The 16,659-nt window shown below is 34.4% G+C and overlaps 3 protein-coding genes across 4 annotated transcripts; 2 read left to right on the top strand and 1 right to left on the bottom strand.

Annotated features, from left to right (window-relative positions):
• On the top strand, positions 1-4,633 carry LOC130724652 (uncharacterized). Its single transcript, XM_057575930.1, has 8 exons — positions 1-324; positions 478-602; positions 735-772; positions 1,293-1,403; positions 1,495-1,574; positions 2,148-2,184; positions 2,782-2,823; positions 4,198-4,633. Exons 1-8 carry the CDS (start codon positions 67-69, stop codon positions 4,290-4,292), a joined length of 786 nt encoding a protein of 261 aa, XP_057431913.1. The 5' UTR covers positions 1-66; the 3' UTR covers positions 4,293-4,633.
• Positions 4,634-6,126: 1,493 nt separating this feature from the next.
• Positions 6,127-10,662, bottom strand: LOC130721904 (putative clathrin assembly protein At5g35200). 2 transcript variants are annotated; one of them, XM_057572494.1, is made up of 16 exons: positions 10,540-10,610; positions 10,304-10,389; positions 10,118-10,206; positions 9,738-9,835; positions 9,496-9,634; positions 9,309-9,415; positions 8,933-9,019; positions 8,780-8,830; positions 8,627-8,692; positions 8,454-8,519; positions 8,281-8,361; positions 8,056-8,133; positions 7,804-7,959; positions 7,646-7,718; positions 7,426-7,556; positions 6,127-6,835 (listed from the first exon to the last, which is right to left on the bottom strand). In XM_057572494.1, exons 3-16 carry the CDS (start codon positions 10,164-10,166, stop codon positions 6,395-6,397), a joined length of 1,623 nt encoding a protein of 540 aa, XP_057428477.1. In that variant the 5' UTR covers positions 10,167-10,206; positions 10,304-10,389; positions 10,540-10,610; the 3' UTR covers positions 6,127-6,394. The 2 variants fall into 2 exon arrangements, with proteins under 2 accessions (XP_057428477.1, XP_057428476.1); XM_057572493.1 differs by having other exon boundaries at positions 6,129-6,835; positions 10,137-10,206; positions 10,540-10,662.
• A 1,483-nt stretch (positions 10,663-12,145) lies between these two features.
• Positions 12,146-15,125, top strand: LOC130726431 (uncharacterized). The gene is made up of 5 exons (XM_057577691.1): positions 12,146-12,303; positions 12,385-12,578; positions 13,774-13,858; positions 14,517-14,582; positions 14,679-15,125. The coding sequence occupies exons 1-5, from the start codon at positions 12,220-12,222 to the stop codon at positions 14,769-14,771; spliced, it is 522 nt and encodes a 173-aa protein (XP_057433674.1). The 5' UTR covers positions 12,146-12,219; the 3' UTR covers positions 14,772-15,125.
• Positions 15,126-16,659: the final 1,534 nt, after the last annotated feature.

Below are 16,659 nucleotides of genomic sequence, written 5' to 3' on the forward strand. Positions count from 1 at the left end.
TACCGAATAATGAATGAATAGTGCCAAAAATCTGAACTGAAGAGTAAAGTGAATCCAAAAAAATTAATGGCAACTGCAACACGAGTTCTGCTTTCTTCACTCTTCTCTTCATCCATTCCCTCATCTCTTTCTTCCACGCAACTCAGATTCAAATCCGTCACACTCTCACCACACTCACCTTCTAGGGTTTTCCACATGACCACCGCCGCAGGCTCTTCCTCACCACCGTCCTCCTCCGTCACCACCTCTCCTCCCTCCGCCGCCTCCGCAACTCCTTCCGCTTCGTCCGCCATCGATTTTCTCTCGATTTGCCACCGTCTCAAGGTGATGGATGCAGATAACGATAACGATAATGATAATGATAATTTCTAGTAACATATAGCTTAAAACTCAGTAATCTATGCTTTGTTTGCGATTTGCGATTTGTAATTTGCATTGATTCGGTTTTGCTGCGTTTGTGTGTGTAATGTGATACAGACAACGAAGAGAGCTGGATGGATTCGAAAAGACGTTCAGGATCCGGAATCTATAGCGGATCATATGTATCGGATGAGTTTGATGGCTCTCATTGCAGCTGATATCCCTGGCGTCGATCGAGACAAGTTAGTTTCCCCTTCTTTTCTTGATTTTAGTTTTTGACCGCGCAATTACGCGAAAAATTCTTCGAATGTAGTGAACAAGATTAAATTCAATGAGGAAGTTTCTGAGAATTTTGTTGTTGTTGTGAATTGTAGGTGTGTAAAAATGGCTATTGTTCATGATATTGCTGAAGGTATGCTGCTTTAACTCTTGTTTTTGTGATTGCTTTTGTTTATCCTTAGTGTATGTACATTGTCATGAGGCCGAAATTGGATAAATCAGCTTGTAAGTGATTGTGAAGAGAATGAGCGAAGACGTATAATTGGTTTGTTAGTAATATGGTGTTCTACGTGGAAGCTTTGCTAACGATACGTTTTCATTGTTTGAGTTTGCCTAAGAATTTATAAACACATATGTAATTATGTATACATTTTTCTCAGGTGTTTCCACTTTTACTCTGGTTGTGAACTTAAACTTTTCTAAGTTGTCTATATGAATTAATTTGATGCATATAATTGCAGGGCTGATTTTCAATGCGTGTGTATGTAGTCAATGTCTTCAGTGTCTTGTTTTCTGTATGGATATTATGTTTTGGGTGTTCGACTTACTAGAAGCTTTTGATATGCGAGTGTTATTGTGCATTCTGGTTTCTCCCTGATGATATCTCTCAGATAAATAAATTGATGCTCTTACTTGATTACTTTGTGTAACAGCAATTGTTGGGGACATAACCCCAACAGATGGAGTTCCAAAAGAAGAAAAAAACCGGCTAGAACAAGAAGCACTAGATCATATGTGTAAAGTGCTTGGAGGTGGATCTAGAGGTATTTTGTTTTTTATCTTTTAACAATTATTTTTATGAGTTAATAAAATAAACTCACTTGCCTTGATTTTAATCCATTTTCAATAATGAAGCCAAGGAAGTTGCTGAGTTGTGGGCGGAATATGAAGCAAATTCTTCTCCAGAAGCCAAATTTGTGAAGGATCTTGATAAGGTACGTGGATATTCTGCTATTGTGTCTTTAAATGATTTACATGAGATTTGAGATAACCATTTGAGTGATTTGATTACTAGATTTATTTCTTGATGTGCTGCTTTTTCTTTAGACTTGTTGTGATATTCTCTTATTTATTCAACATTTCAACTTCCCTTTCCTATGTATAGTTTCTTTCTTGTACAAAGCAACTTATAATTTATCTGATTCATAACACTATCTGAAGGGGAAAAAGGAGATTAACAATGCCATGGTGCTGTTCAACATTTTTTCGGTTAAATTTGTATTTTTCCTCTTCAAATTTTTCATTAAAATATCAGTTTGGAATATGCTCTTCATTTTCTCCAAGTATTTGCAATGATTTGTAAATAAGATGACAAAATAAAACCAATTAGCACAATTAATCTTCAATGCTCCATCAGGCAGTAGATTTTGTGTATTTGTGAAACAGTTTTTTTTTAAAACATCACTTAGTAAAATTATGCAGTATTTTGGCTTCAGACTTATTTGTCTTAGGTTCTTACCTTGCACATCGCTAGTTACCCTTAGTCCTTTCAATTTTGTTCCATACAGGTGGAAATGATCCTTCAAGCCTTGGAATATGAACATGGTAAGAGGCTTCTGTAATTTTGTTTTCTCAAACACTTTGTTCAGTTTGTTAAGATTATCTATTGGTTTTTTTTCTTGTGAATTATATTTAATCTTAGATTGTTAAAACACACATAAAAAGTATGTTTTCAGAAAGTTACTTATATAAATGATGTTTAATTCAGGACATGTCTTGCACTGGATATTTTAGTTTTCAAATTTCCTCATATTCTAGATTCCATACTGGTATTTACTAATGTGAGGAAAAGGTATTGATTAGTGATTACTTCTGTGATGATATTATTTTGTGAAAAAGGTGGTGGGTAGAAGAGCAATTCAGGATACAAATACAATACATCCTACTAAAGAGGATTATTTAAGAAAAAAAATCTATATAAGCTAAGAAGTAGAAAACCAATAATTGTTTTGTCTTCCAAATAGTTCCAATAAATTGTTTAAAATATGTATGTAGTTATAGTTCTATAGTGGACCCTGCAAAATTGAAATGAGAGGGTGATGTATTTTCTGATTCCCATATTCCTTTCTAGATTCACCATGGAACCCATATGCTTTCCACCTTTTTTCCGTTCTAAGATATGTTCTCCTGTGACTTTTGCAGAACAGGGAAAGGATTTGGATGAATTTTTCCAATCAACTGCTGGTATGATTTTTCTCTTCATTTGTAACTTGCTATTTGTTTAGTATTTCTTGATTGGCAAGGTTAACATTCAATACCCATAGGGCGGGTAACCTGTACTCATGCTTAAGGATATTTTTCCATCTAAATGTTTATTTATTCTGTTTAGTAAATTCAACTCTGAAGAGAGTTGAAATGATCTAAAAACTATCGTTCCAGGCTCATCTTTTACTGCTGTATGACATCTTTTTGTGTTTGCTTCATTTTTGTTCTCCTTTAAATGCTGTCCATTCGGAGATATTTGAGTAACAATCAGTAATTTGATGTAAACATCCTAATATTGTTATTTACTATAGTAACTAACTGCACCGTGTATAAGCATTATTTCTTCAAACTAAATGACTATTGTGGAAACTATATTAGGCTATCAGCATGTTTTTATCAAATTTATGTAGTGGAATGTAATGAAGTTTTGGTAATTTGATATTTCGCCAGTATTTCAGGAGTTTGTCAGTAGATTCAAATGCTGAGTGTGTTTGGGTTTGTGTTTGCAAACTTAATTTTGCATGAACATGATTTTATATAGTTGATTTTAGTTAAAATTGAGATTAGAGTAAAATTGTTTATATTTGGAACTTAAATAAAAGTAAGTTTGTATTAAAATCTGGTTGAAATTTTCAACCCAAATGCAAATGCTACATATTTTCAGTTTTAGTTTTAGGTGAGATTTAGAAGCAAAATCACAATTGTCAAAACTCAAAAGTAACAACATGCTGTTTTTTAGAAAATCACCTTTTATAGGCCCAAGTTGGGGGTTAGAAGCTCCTGAATGCCAATTCGCATATCCTATATTATCAAAGTATGACATTGCTGCACTCAAATTGTCCATTATATATAAGTTTGAATTTCTTTTGGTATTGCAATTTCATGGCAGTCTTCTTTTAATGTGAATATACAATTCCAAGTGAGATTACTGATTTTTCTGAAATTGAATGATACTGAGGCTGTATGCTGTGGTATTTGTTACTTAAAGAAATTCCATTTCTGTTGGTTTCTTTTCATGTGATAAATCATGTCTCAATAAAATGTGGTTCCTATCTTGAGATGGAATGAGAAATGCTATTTGTCAATGTAACTTGTAATTTGGTGTTGAAACTTCAAAAATGTACAGGGCAATTCTTAAACTTTCTATTATGTGTGTTTTTCATCCTCTAGTTGAATTTTTTACCAAACACTGTTGGACATTGTTATACTGAAATTGCGTCACCATTAGTTAACCAAATCTCTCGATGAGTTTGAGCAAGATTAAAGGTGTTTATTACTGTGCTTGATATTGGTTGCATTGGGAGCAAGTTTTGTGTATTTACCCCTGGTTAATTCCCATCTACCCTTTTGCAGGGAAGTTTCAAACTGAAATTGGCAAAGCTTGGGCATCAGAGATAGTATCGAGAAGGAAAAAAACTAACGGTTCTAGTCATCCTCATTCCACTTAGTAGTGTATGGCTCTGAAAGGCAAAGAAGAAAGGAAAAATGGGGTTGTGTTGTTTGTATTAGGTTTTGCGCTACATGTTTACACTCAGGCTCTTCTGAAGCTAGGGCCTAGGCGTAGTATACAAATGCATTTTGCATTATGGTGATAACAGTGGAAAGCAATGCTGACCTCCATAAATGGAGAAATGTTAGCTGCAAGACGCGGCATGTAGCAGACAATGTCATCATTAAAGGTAGGATCATCTAACTGAATAACAAATTGCTCATTAGACCTCACTGAAATATTTTGGATACTGTTATTTGAGGGAATATAATCAATTAGATTCATATTATACTTACGAAACTGTTCGCTTTTAAAATCTGATTGAATAACCATCTAAGTAGGAGTTGAATATCCACCCAAGTAAGAGGAGGGATTGACCATGTTAGCACTAGTGCTTCCTGTAATTTTTTTTTTTATCTTTGATGAATTTTGTCACCCGTTTGGAAAATGATTGCATGTCCCTCCCGATAAATATCTATTAATCGTGTAATTTGATATGTCATTTTTAAAAGTTGGAAAGGAAACTATTTTGTGTGTATCTTCGGAAGGAAAGGAAACTATGGTTGCTTATAATACAAGATTTTCGTAAGTTTCTCTAAAGCTTAGCTTAAATAAATATTTGCTAAAGGGTTTATTTATGTGGAGTGTATAAATTATTGGAAGTATTTTAATAAATTAGAATTATTAAAATCATGCATAAAAATTGTAAATTTCAACAATATATTGTATATTATCCTATATATTTATTTATTTCAAAGTTTGCACAAATATTAAGCAAATAATTTCATAAATATTTTAAAACTCCTGATACTGTCCTAAAGTTCATATCGAATGTGCATTAATAAAATATTTATACATCCCAAATATCCATAGAAAATATTTGTAGTAAGCTTTTTCATCTACTTATGAAAAGCAAATCTTTATCATGAGAACTATCTTGACCTCTATCAACTTCCTTTATACCATTACAGTTATTGAATACAACACATTCTAAAATAAATTTAGTATTGGAGTATAATATAATATGAAGGATACTTGCTGAGCCTACTAATGTAATATTGTTTGACCAATAACATCAAAATCTTTGTTGTCAAAATAATAAAAGAAGAAAAAATCAAATAAACAAATGAGATTTTTTTCCAGTTTTCTCTCTTCTTAAAAATTCCGGGAAGACAGCTTACAAACTTGCATTAGAAATGAGATTGGAAAGTCACAATTGGGCAAAGTTAGTCATAGTCCACAGCCCAAAATATGTTATACCTTTAAAAATACAAATCGAAATTTGTAAAATAAACAAAGGGCATTATATTTTCCTCAAATTGACTTACTTGAAAACCTTAAAAACAAAAATTATATCAATACAAATTAAATATAAAAATATTAATATTTTTTCTTAAAAAATTTTGAATTTTATTAATCTAATCATTAGTCATTAAAACTTGAAAGTACTTGGCGAAATAAAGAAGGCCTGTTGAATTAATGAATGTTATATTTAGGCCCCGTTTGGAAAAACAGCTTAATTAAGCGCTTATGGTCATAAACGCTTATGATATAAGCGCTTATTCATAAGCTATTTTTAAAATTTTATTGAAATAAATTAAAAATAAGCTGTATATAAGCATAAGCTGTTTTGTCATAAGCTATCCTGAGTAGCTTATGAAAATAAGCTGAAAATAGCTAATGGCTAAGCTGTTTGCATAAGCTCTCCCAAACACTGGCATAAGAGCTTATGCTGTCAGATAAGCTCAAATAAGCTCTTCCAAACTAGGCCTTAGTTAGTTCTTCAATTAACTATTTCATTTTAAATTAAAATATGTTTTTAAAACATTAACTATTGATTAGATACTTACATATTTGATTACAATTAGTATACATGATGAGCACAATGTTATCCCAAAATTGGAAGATTTGGCTTCCCTGTACTTCACATGTACCCATGCACTCACACAAGTGTCAGAGCAAGAGAAAGAAACAGGTTTTACTCCATTTTTCTGTAACTTTACTAGTTGCTTCTACTTCCATGGTTCCTAATGTACAGCCAGGTAAGTAAGCATCTTTCCATTAGTCTCCTACATTTAAACCGGGTGAAGTACTCTGATTTGGATGTGATGGCAAAATATTTGCTTCATCAAGTTCAAATGGGTTGGTCGATTTTTTGTTCATCATGGATGCTTCCTGCTGCTGCTGCTGCTGCAGTTGCTGATGCTGCAGTTGCAGTTGCTGCAGTTGTAGTTGCTGCTGCATCATGTAATAATCTTGATAGGTCATGCATGACATTTGAGATGGAATTGGATATGCCATGTTAGGAGGAACACATGAAGCATTTTGCATATTTGAGGGTGCCATTGCCATGTTGTACTGGCTATCATGACTAGCTTGAAAGTCAAAAGGGTTGGAAACCACTTGGCCAATCTTGTAAGCTGCATTTTGTTGTATTCCAACAATAGCCTCATCATAGAGATTGTCAAGTTTTGACAAGTCCAATTTACCAGCTTGGCCAGCCTGCTTTTCAAATAGAGTTAGCAATGATGCACATATTTGTATCACTCCCACTGAATCAACTTATAATAAGTACTTCACAAAAGAAAAGTAAAAGTGAAAACTACTGATAAATTTATAGCATTAGAGATTCTGCTTTAAAATGGACAAGAATCGTCAGTTATTGATTATTGACTCCTCTTTTTCATCTTCTATGCGTGCTACTAGAATTTGGTTAAGGTCTAATTTTACCACAAAACCAAGTTTAGATGTGAGGGTTGTTCTACACATTATAAACTCTTATTTGGTCATGTCTCTACTCAATGTCGGGCTTCTCATATCTCTAGTTAATTTGACAATTTTATTGAAATAAACTCAAAATAGGTTATAGGTTGGTATAAAAGCTTATTCATAAGCTAATTTGAATAACTTATGAAAATAAACTCAAATTTATGCCATAAACTCTCTCAAACACTCACATAGTGTCTATGCTATAAAATAAGATATTCCAAACGGGCCCATATGCTATAATCTCCCATGACTCAAAGCTAGTATATGAAAAAGGAGCTCTAGAAGTCATCAGTGGCAGAGGTGAAATGGCACAAAAAACTTACCTCTTGTTCTGTGAAGGTACTCTCTGCAACTACATTGTCATTAGAGGTTTCTGGCTCTGTAAAGAGTGCAACCTCCCAACCTGTTACTGAACTTGCTCCATTTTCATCATTGCTGGAATTTACAGAATTTTCTTGTACATGCATAAAAGAAACATGTCATAATAGTGTTTGGGTACATGACATTTAAATCTAAATTTTTGGAAGAGAATATAAAATCTACCTGCTGGGACAACTGCCAATGCTAGGGAATTTTCTTCAAATTCAGATGCTCCTGTTAGTAAGTCGTACAAACCCTAACAAAACAAGATAATAAGATAGACAACATGATATTAGAACAAAGTGGACTTCAAAATAGTAACTAGTAAACAACACACTTACCAAAAGATCAGCTGCTTGTGAAGGTGCTGCAGCCTCATTACTTTCTGGAGAAGGATCTGTCTTGTTTTCACTATCTGCATTTTGGTTATCCGTACTCAATAAATCGCCCACAGAAGCTGCACTTTCATTAGCACTAACTCCCTTTTCATCATCATCCTGGTAAGAATAGAGTTGGAATATGAATTAAAACATGATTCAATCTTAACCGGCACTTATTTATATAATTCATTTTTATAAGGAAAAAATCTATACCACGTTGTATTCAAGCATTAAGGTGCTAGGAGCCTCTTTAATATATTCTTCCATGGTAGCTATAAAAGATGCAGGAGGCTGCAAAATACATGTCAGAACATGTCAATTGGAAATACTATGTCAATGTGACACGTCAAAGTTTCCTTAATATTATATTGTCTAATTTTTAGCAGTATTGTAAAGTAATTTATATGTCCGCTCAACGTGTGGATCATATTCTAGTACCTCCTTAATGTTGATGAATTTCTGACCCCTTGCAAAGTCTAGGCTCTTGCAGGCCGCAAAGAACTTGGACAACATCTCTGCCTAAAGCAAAACAATCTTACACAAACTTGAATTGGAATTCATTACAAGTGTTAAGGCGCGAAAATGCAGATGAAAGGCTGAACACTTATTACCTGGCTTCCTGACATTTTATAAATCTTCAGGGCGTTAATAGCATCATCACGGTGCATCTCAAAAAACTGTCACAGAATAGGAGTTAGTGTTACTTTAACAGCTACAAATGGAGACTACAAGAACAGAAGAGCTGAAATACCTATAAAATTGACCAAAGTATTGAACTATTCACCTTTTCAAGTAATTCCACCACTCTAACAGTTATTGCAACATATAGTTTAATACTTTCACCAGTAACCTGATGAAAGAACACCACCAAAGAATATATGGTCAAATGAGCCTAAAAAAACTACAGATCAAAATTCTAGAGTATGATGTTTCGTACCATTGAAAGGGCATACTGAATTAAGCGATTAAATGCAACTGCACCTTTCGGCTGTAAAACGTGAAAACAATGAATATTTCCTGATGAGTCATTGAATTTCCCAGAGTTGCAGTAAAACAAGACATTATGATCAACAAGCTGCATGAAGGTAACCTTGCATTGAAGAAGCCGAAAGAGAACTCTTTGTAAGGCTGGCAATTGGACCAGCAAGTCCTGAGTGCTAAGCTTTTGGGTATGTTTCTGTATATGCATGAAATAGAAAGTGAGAAAAAATTTCACTGATTCCCAATAACTTCAGCACTGTGACAAAATCCAACTAGGTACACCAACAACAAAACACAGTAAAAGGAAAAAAAAATACACTTCATGGTCTATTATATTTGTACCAATACTTATCCAGTGCATCAAAGCTCCTCTTATGCATGCACAATAGCTTACACACACTTCAAAATTTCAGACAAGGTTTCTCACCCACACAAACAAACACAAAAACAAATGAAAAGAAAAGAACATAAACTGGATTACTTGCCTCGCTAATAGTCACCACATCATGGTTGTTCATTGTGGTGAAACACTTTACGCGATCTTCAAGGTAAAAATGATATTCTTGCATCCAATTACAATACTCCTCTGATCCTGAACACCAAAAAACTCCAGGTCATTATCTGTAGTAAAAATGGGGCAAATGACAATGATGGAAGGAGCAGAACAAGTACCAGGTGGTTTGTTAGTAACCGTAAAGTTTGCTAAATCAATTAAACAGCCTCCATTGCTACAACTAGCAAATTGTTCCATAACTGTTTTGTCAAGTTCCCTCATGGCACGATGGAAGATAATCATGACTTTCAAAGCAACCTGAGCAATATCCAAATGAAGAAGAGAGTGTGGAATGAGTGAAAAAACTTCCATTAATGCAGCAAGGAACAATAACATGACAAATAGTTAATCAGGAACGTACAGCCCACTCGCTAGTTTGGCCGAAGCGCATGTTTAGACCATCTATACAATAGTCAACCTCGCGACGAGGTTTTGATGGAGAAAGTGATTGAAAAATGGCTGAAAACACCAAAAGACACATTTTGTCAGCAGCACATAAAAAACATATTGTAAATAACATATACTAAACATTAGTAGTAAAAACACCGTTCGTGAATGCACAAGTTTTTAACACGGTCCAGCATGGAATTGTTCCTAAAATAAATGATGAATATGTAGGGGAAAATAAGCTTCTGCTAAAGTTCAACAACAGGGTAAGATTTTTAATTATAACCAAATAGCAACAAATAGATTTTATGTTACTTATTTTCTCTATATTAATTCACCATTTATGTTGAGAACCTGAAGGAAAATGACATACTCCGAATGTGCTTTTCCTTTGGCAATGCATTATCTGAGTTTGTTGCCTTCAGAATTGCAGCATCCAACAACTGCCATTCATCGCCACCACCACTTTAAATTAAGCAACCTTGAACAAAATTAAGAAAAATTTACAAAACAATTTGCTGGGTTTAGGTATATAAATACCTTATATTCGCCATGGGATTTAACCTTCTTCTTCATGATGAAGTCACCTCTGGCTGCCAATCTCTTCAACTGGAAATGTTGTTTCTCTAAATGGCAAACAAGTTAATTTGTTACACATTAAATTTATTGCATGTACTAAAATCATATGAATGAATGAATAAAATATCACTATGATTACAAAGTAAGGAAAATAAGAACACAAGAATTAATGCAAACAAGTGCACTAAGAAATTTACGTGATGAACAGGTTGGCTGTCGGAGATGAACACCGGTGAAAGAAATGTGCAGGTTGCACGGCAAAGATCACGTTTGTGACATATCCTTATTTTTTTGGTGGATATAAACGCACAAATGGAACGTGTGCAAAACCATAATTTACGGTTTTCCTACAGCACCAAATAAGAAAAGAGACAAACAAAATCCGTAATTTTCAAAAATTAATTAATTTCTAGAATACATGTTTTCTTATCCAAAAATCTATTTTCGAAACTAAGAATATCTTCCTAACATTAATTTCCAAAAAGCTTTTAAGTCCCTGAAAATATAGCATATAAATTAGTTTTAGTTCATAAAAAAACATTTCTTAATTTTTAATCCTTAAAAATATACATTGTTATTTTTCTATATCAATGTTATCATTTTTTTTACAAGAGCTAGAAAAAAACAGCAAAAGAAAACAGTTACATCCTGAGGAAGGTTGTCCCCAAGCAATCAGCCCTCAAAACAGGAGCGTTGCTCGGCGGAGGAGAGTCCCACACCGTCAAGGAGGTCGAGGAAACAACACCCAACCTGGTTATGAAGTCTGCGGCGGCATTACCCTCCCAGAGAAGATGGTGACAACAAACCACCCAGTCATGCTTAAGCAAACGCTTAATACGATGACTCGCCCTTTCTACTTGAAATATTTTATTTGATCTTATATTGTGTGAACCGCACATTAATACAATTCAGTGCCACATAGACTGTGCAAGTGAGAAGCACATGAATCTTAATGGAACTTTAACTAAGATTGTGTGATACATAATTGACTTCAAAGTAGATTGTGTGACAGATAAATGTCGGGCCATATGAGGTGAGTGGGTCACCATTTCCTGTGCCATGTAAGCAAAAGTTAATGGTAAACACTAAAAAAGATAACAATGTATATTTTTAGAGATTAAAAATAAGAAATGTTTTTCATGTACTATGGTCATCTTCCGGCCTCAATGACTTCTCTTTAGCAGATGTTGTTGCAGGATCGGTGGTTTGATGGGTGTTTAGACTACGGTCCCCTTCCGGCCTCAATGTCTTCTCATCGGCAGATGGTGCTGCTGGACCGATGGTTTGATGTATGTGTGGGCAATGCTGTGTGTGGGTTATCTGTTTGGCTTTTTGTCTGTTTCGTTTTTGCTTTCTTTTAGGTTTTGTATCTCAGCTCTATAGCGTTATTGTGGGTTTTGGCTGTTGGGTCTTTTGTTTTGCGCGACTAGGTCTCTGTGTTTTACGGGTGTCGTGCGGCTGATAGGATTTGTTCTTGTCGCTGTTTTTTCAACTTCAAATAGAGGTCCCAGTTGTGCAAAGGCAAGGGTTTCAGTTTGACTTTAAAGCATCTTGTGGGGTTTTTTTAGAGGTCATTCGGAGGGCTTTTTGTTGTAGCCGCTGAGAGCTTTAGGTCACTGTACCCATATTGAGAGAGGTTATTTCTCAAATTTATATATTTATATATCTTTCATTTTCGAAAAAAAAAAATTAACATTTACTATATTTTCGGGATCAAAAACATTTTTTTTAGCAAGACTAATAATAGCCCAAGGCCCAATTACAGGTAGGTAGCAGTAAAGCCCAAAAAACTGGTCAGAAGCGGAATCCATTTTGTTCCAATCGGATTCACAATCAGACATTTCAAGCAGAGTGAAGAATCAATTCACAGTGAATCAATGGCGAATCAAGGAGCTAAGAAACGCAAGGAAGAGAACGTTCGTCACATGGCTAGGCTCCGCCAAGTCATCATCGCCTGCAATGTACTCATTCATTCATTCAGTGATGAAATTGATTTCAGTATTTGACCATTTTTTGCTAATTGAATTGATTCTAATAAGCAGGTTGTGTATGTGTTGATAAGGATGTTGATCTTCCACTCCTCCTTCACCTGGAAGCACTGGATTGGCTTGGTAATCACCTCTGCTGCTTACTTGATTCCTTATCAGCAGCTTGCTAAGATGGCAAACCCTGCTTATGCACAAGATGGTGAACTCTTGGATGGTGGCTTTGATATGACCACAGGTGGTGTTTGTGGGTATGTCAAAGATAGGAATTATTCTCCCTGATACTTGTTGCATTTTAGGTTCTGTATACTAGCATCTATACTATGTTTAAAAGTTTTTAATTACTCTTGATTGGTTGGAGAAGAAAATGATTGTTGTGATGTTGATAGAAAGTGGTACATGTAAAAATGGTGAGATCAGGTGTAATTCATGATATACATGTTGCTGCCCCCCATTGACAATGATTCTAGGTTGTGGAAGGAAATGGATACAAAAACAATGAAGTTATTATCTTGATTCATTCTCAATAATCTAGTAAAAAATTTGATGTTAATTTAATTCTAAGTGCTCCCATTTATTGAGAGCATGTGTCTTTTGCAACATTACTTAGTAGTGGCATAGTATCCAAGTTATGTGCATATCTGCATAATTCATTGTCCCTGAACAGGGATTGCAGAATGAAGACTGAAATATGTTATAATCATCCTCCAAAGTCCAAACTAGTAAAAAAACAGTTCAGATTTACTTCCAATGAATAGTAGTAGTATGAGAGAAAACCCCATAAGAAGAAGACAAGTATATAAGTAATGCAATTTTTCTTTCTCTTTTGGATGCTCATGTAAGGAAAAATTGGAATCCATATATGATTATAGAACACCAAATAGAATGAGATAAAGTCAAGTGACTGAAAGTGACTAGGGCTTCCTCTGTATCTCACACTCCCTTTCACAGCTATCAATGGGGCAAGTTGTGGAGCCAGATTAGATCAGTGATTACAGATGATTACAGAGGGGACCTAGCCAACATATATTTAACCCTAGTCCCTTCCCATCACGGGCCTATAGGTTAAGGCCTACACTGTAGTCCACACTAATCAATACAGATATTCAAGCCCAAATAAATAGATCACTTAACTGATGAAGACATATGCACTTTTATGGATCATGAATTAGCCCGTTTTTATTAAAACAAAAACTGCAATTAATTGAAGCCCACAAGAATTAATAAATAATTCTTACATGCTCCTCTCCACTTTGTCTAAGAATTTCTGCTGATGTAGATAAGCTATAACTTATTTCTTGGATTTCCAGAGTCAAACGACAGCCATTGACTTTATTTATAAACTATCTCAATTGTAAAATAAAATCTAGTCATTCATAACAGTTTTGCCATATTCTATGTTTTTGGTTTATAAATTCTTGATGTATAGTTGGTGATCTTTTGCAGCTATTTACATGATGTGATCTACATAACATGCTTTGTGCAAGTCATGTCCATCATCTCTGGAAAGTTTTGGTACATATATCTTGTGGTAAGATCCATATTATGCTCATAAATAAGATTTGATCCGCTTTATTAGCACAGAGATTGTGGTAGACATTTTGAATGAAGGGCCGTTATAGTCTTAGTAGGAAGGCACTCTTCTTCTTTTTTCTTTTTGTGAAAACTGGGAAGCCTCTGTCTTTAGAGAATCCTTTCATTGCTTCATTAAGTACAAGATTAGTTTTACTTAAATCTTCCTCAGCTAGGAGTACTATCATTCTGGGGATAAATAAGAATGAGTTGCTTATAAGTGCATGCTACATTTCATGCCAGAAAGCAGCCAGATTTATACTTAGTGGGGAAAAATCTTCAAAAAGAGGATGCACCAGAAAGATAGTTTGAATATCCTGCTTTGGATTTGCTTGGTCTCTTATTTACCCAGGGAATGGAATGGGAAAATATATCAATACCACTTCTGTTTAGAGATTTAGAGATAGAGTGGTGGAGAGAAGATGCACCTTTAATATTCGAATCAATGAACACAATTTGAAACTAATTAAACAAACTTCAGATCAAGGTCAGTTACGCAATAGAGAGATTGAGCAATTGTGTCCAAGCTCAATGTGGGGGGAAGGAAATCTTCTTAATAAATTGAATCAACACTTTATACTCTACTGATAAAGGTGCTTGCTTCTTGATATTTACAGATACCTGCTTTTGGTCTATACCAATCCTTTGGCTTCATTAGAGGATTTTTGCCACAAGGTTCAGAGGTACAGTTTCCTTGATTAATTTTAATTTTCAGATCACCCAAAAGTACTGTATTCTGTATTCACTAATCTCGTTTCTTTGTGCCTTCTGTGAATTAGGAATCAGTCGAAGATGAAAAGACTCGCAAGAAGAGAGAAAAGCTGGAGAAGAAGGCGTCCAGACCTAAGTTTGTCAAGTCAAGAACTAGATAGTTCTTTTGAAGTGTACACTCAACATATTCCCCAACATTCAAGACTGATAGAGATTGCCTTGAACTTTCAAGCTGTTGCAAATACATGTTCTACCTTAAGCCTTGTGGACATTTCTGGAACGTAGGCTGAATTGAAATTTCAACTTACTGCTAATACAAGTTGCTGTTAGTCTGTATGGACGCTTCTTGATTGTATTCAAAATGCTTCTTGTTAACGATTTCAGCATGATAAGCATAGAAGTCATTGCCTAGTAGTAAGCTGGAAACGGGTCTGTGTATGCATGGTAACAATATTCTTCTCATCTTGTGGAATCATAATTGGAAAGAATATGCAATAAATTACGTCTTCAAAATGCATGTGAGTGTGACCATTGTAGGAGGATGAAGTAGAAGCAAATATCATTATTCAAACTGAAAAAATTGGCAGGAGAGTAGAGAGTAGAAGGGCACATTTCAAACACTGTTGTTTTTACCAACATGAAACAGGAAATAGACTTGGTCATAGAACTGCTACATATGAGAATCCCAGGAGATAAACGATATGCTTCCAACAAAATCAAATCAAAGAATAGTGGTTTTGTTTACATCCCCATCAAGAAGTTACAGTCAATCACCTGAAAGTACCTGAAAGTTTACATACTCATTATAATTCTGTTCTGCTACCATTCCGATTTCTGATAAATAAGAGCATTCATAGCTGGGATTCATTCAGATAGATATAGATTAATATAGTGTTTGTTAAGATATAAGTTATGTGCAACGTGAATTAACTTTCATTATTGACAATTTCGAAAAACTGTTCATACTATGAACGTAGTACAGAGGCGGCGGGTGCTACAGGTATGTGTACTTAGACATAGATGTGAACACCATAATAGTTGGATAAATGATTGTACTTAATTATGTCAACAATGATTCATGTGAACTTTAGAATATTGGTTCTCTCTTTTGATTTAAAAATGTGTGTTTATAATTTATTTTATGTCTTGAAATTTTTTTAAAAAATTATCGCATTTTGATGTCTTATTGCATCACATCGTTAATGAATAATATTCTATGTGATAGTACTTTTTTAACAATAATTAGATTCAAGTCACATGAATAGCCAAACGACACATACATTACATGTGAAAGATAAATCTTAAAAGCACAAATATCATATGCCTCAAATCTTAAACACTAATTTGGCTCGTTTAAAATGAAAAAAATCACTTTAGAGAATGAAGTCAATCATGACAAAGTGTGACTGATACTTTATCTAAAAATTGTGACTGATACTTTATCTAAAAATTATATTATCTATACAGGGCAGGAGTTATTACACTAGTAATCAGACGGTGAGTGATAGTGCCACCTCCTTGCAGTTCTTTTGTCTTTTCTGTATCCATTTGGAATTATATTGGAGTAATAGAAAGTGTCAACTATCCATTCCTACCCAGCTTTATGTAACTAAAGGCTACAAGCCTATAACCATTGTCTTCTTCACGAACTCAGTAACCCTTTCTCCTACAAGTGGTGCATCAAAATGTCTCTGATTACTGTCTTTTGTGAATGATTGCTGCCCTGGAAAGCGTTACTTAATATAATATACAATATCAATATGAATGGTAAATAAATTATCAGTAGCTCAATGAAAAGTCTTTGCTCTTGTCAGATGGTAGATAATAATTATAGATTGTTTATTTATTTATTTATTTATATGCATTTACATTACAAAGAAAGAAAGAAACCAAGGAAGCTTTCCCATATGAGGTTTTCTGAAAGAGGAAGAGGATGGGGACTGCTAAGGGAGAGGCCACTTTTGCTTTTCCTTCACATAATTTATTCATAAAAATGTAATAATAAAGAACTGCCCCCCCTGCCATATTTTTGAGACATCTTGAAAAATT

Source organism: Lotus japonicus, chromosome 6 (assembly GCF_012489685.1).
Source record: "Lotus japonicus ecotype B-129 chromosome 6, LjGifu_v1.2".
NCBI classification, from domain to species: domain Eukaryota; kingdom Viridiplantae; phylum Streptophyta; class Magnoliopsida; order Fabales; family Fabaceae; genus Lotus; species Lotus japonicus.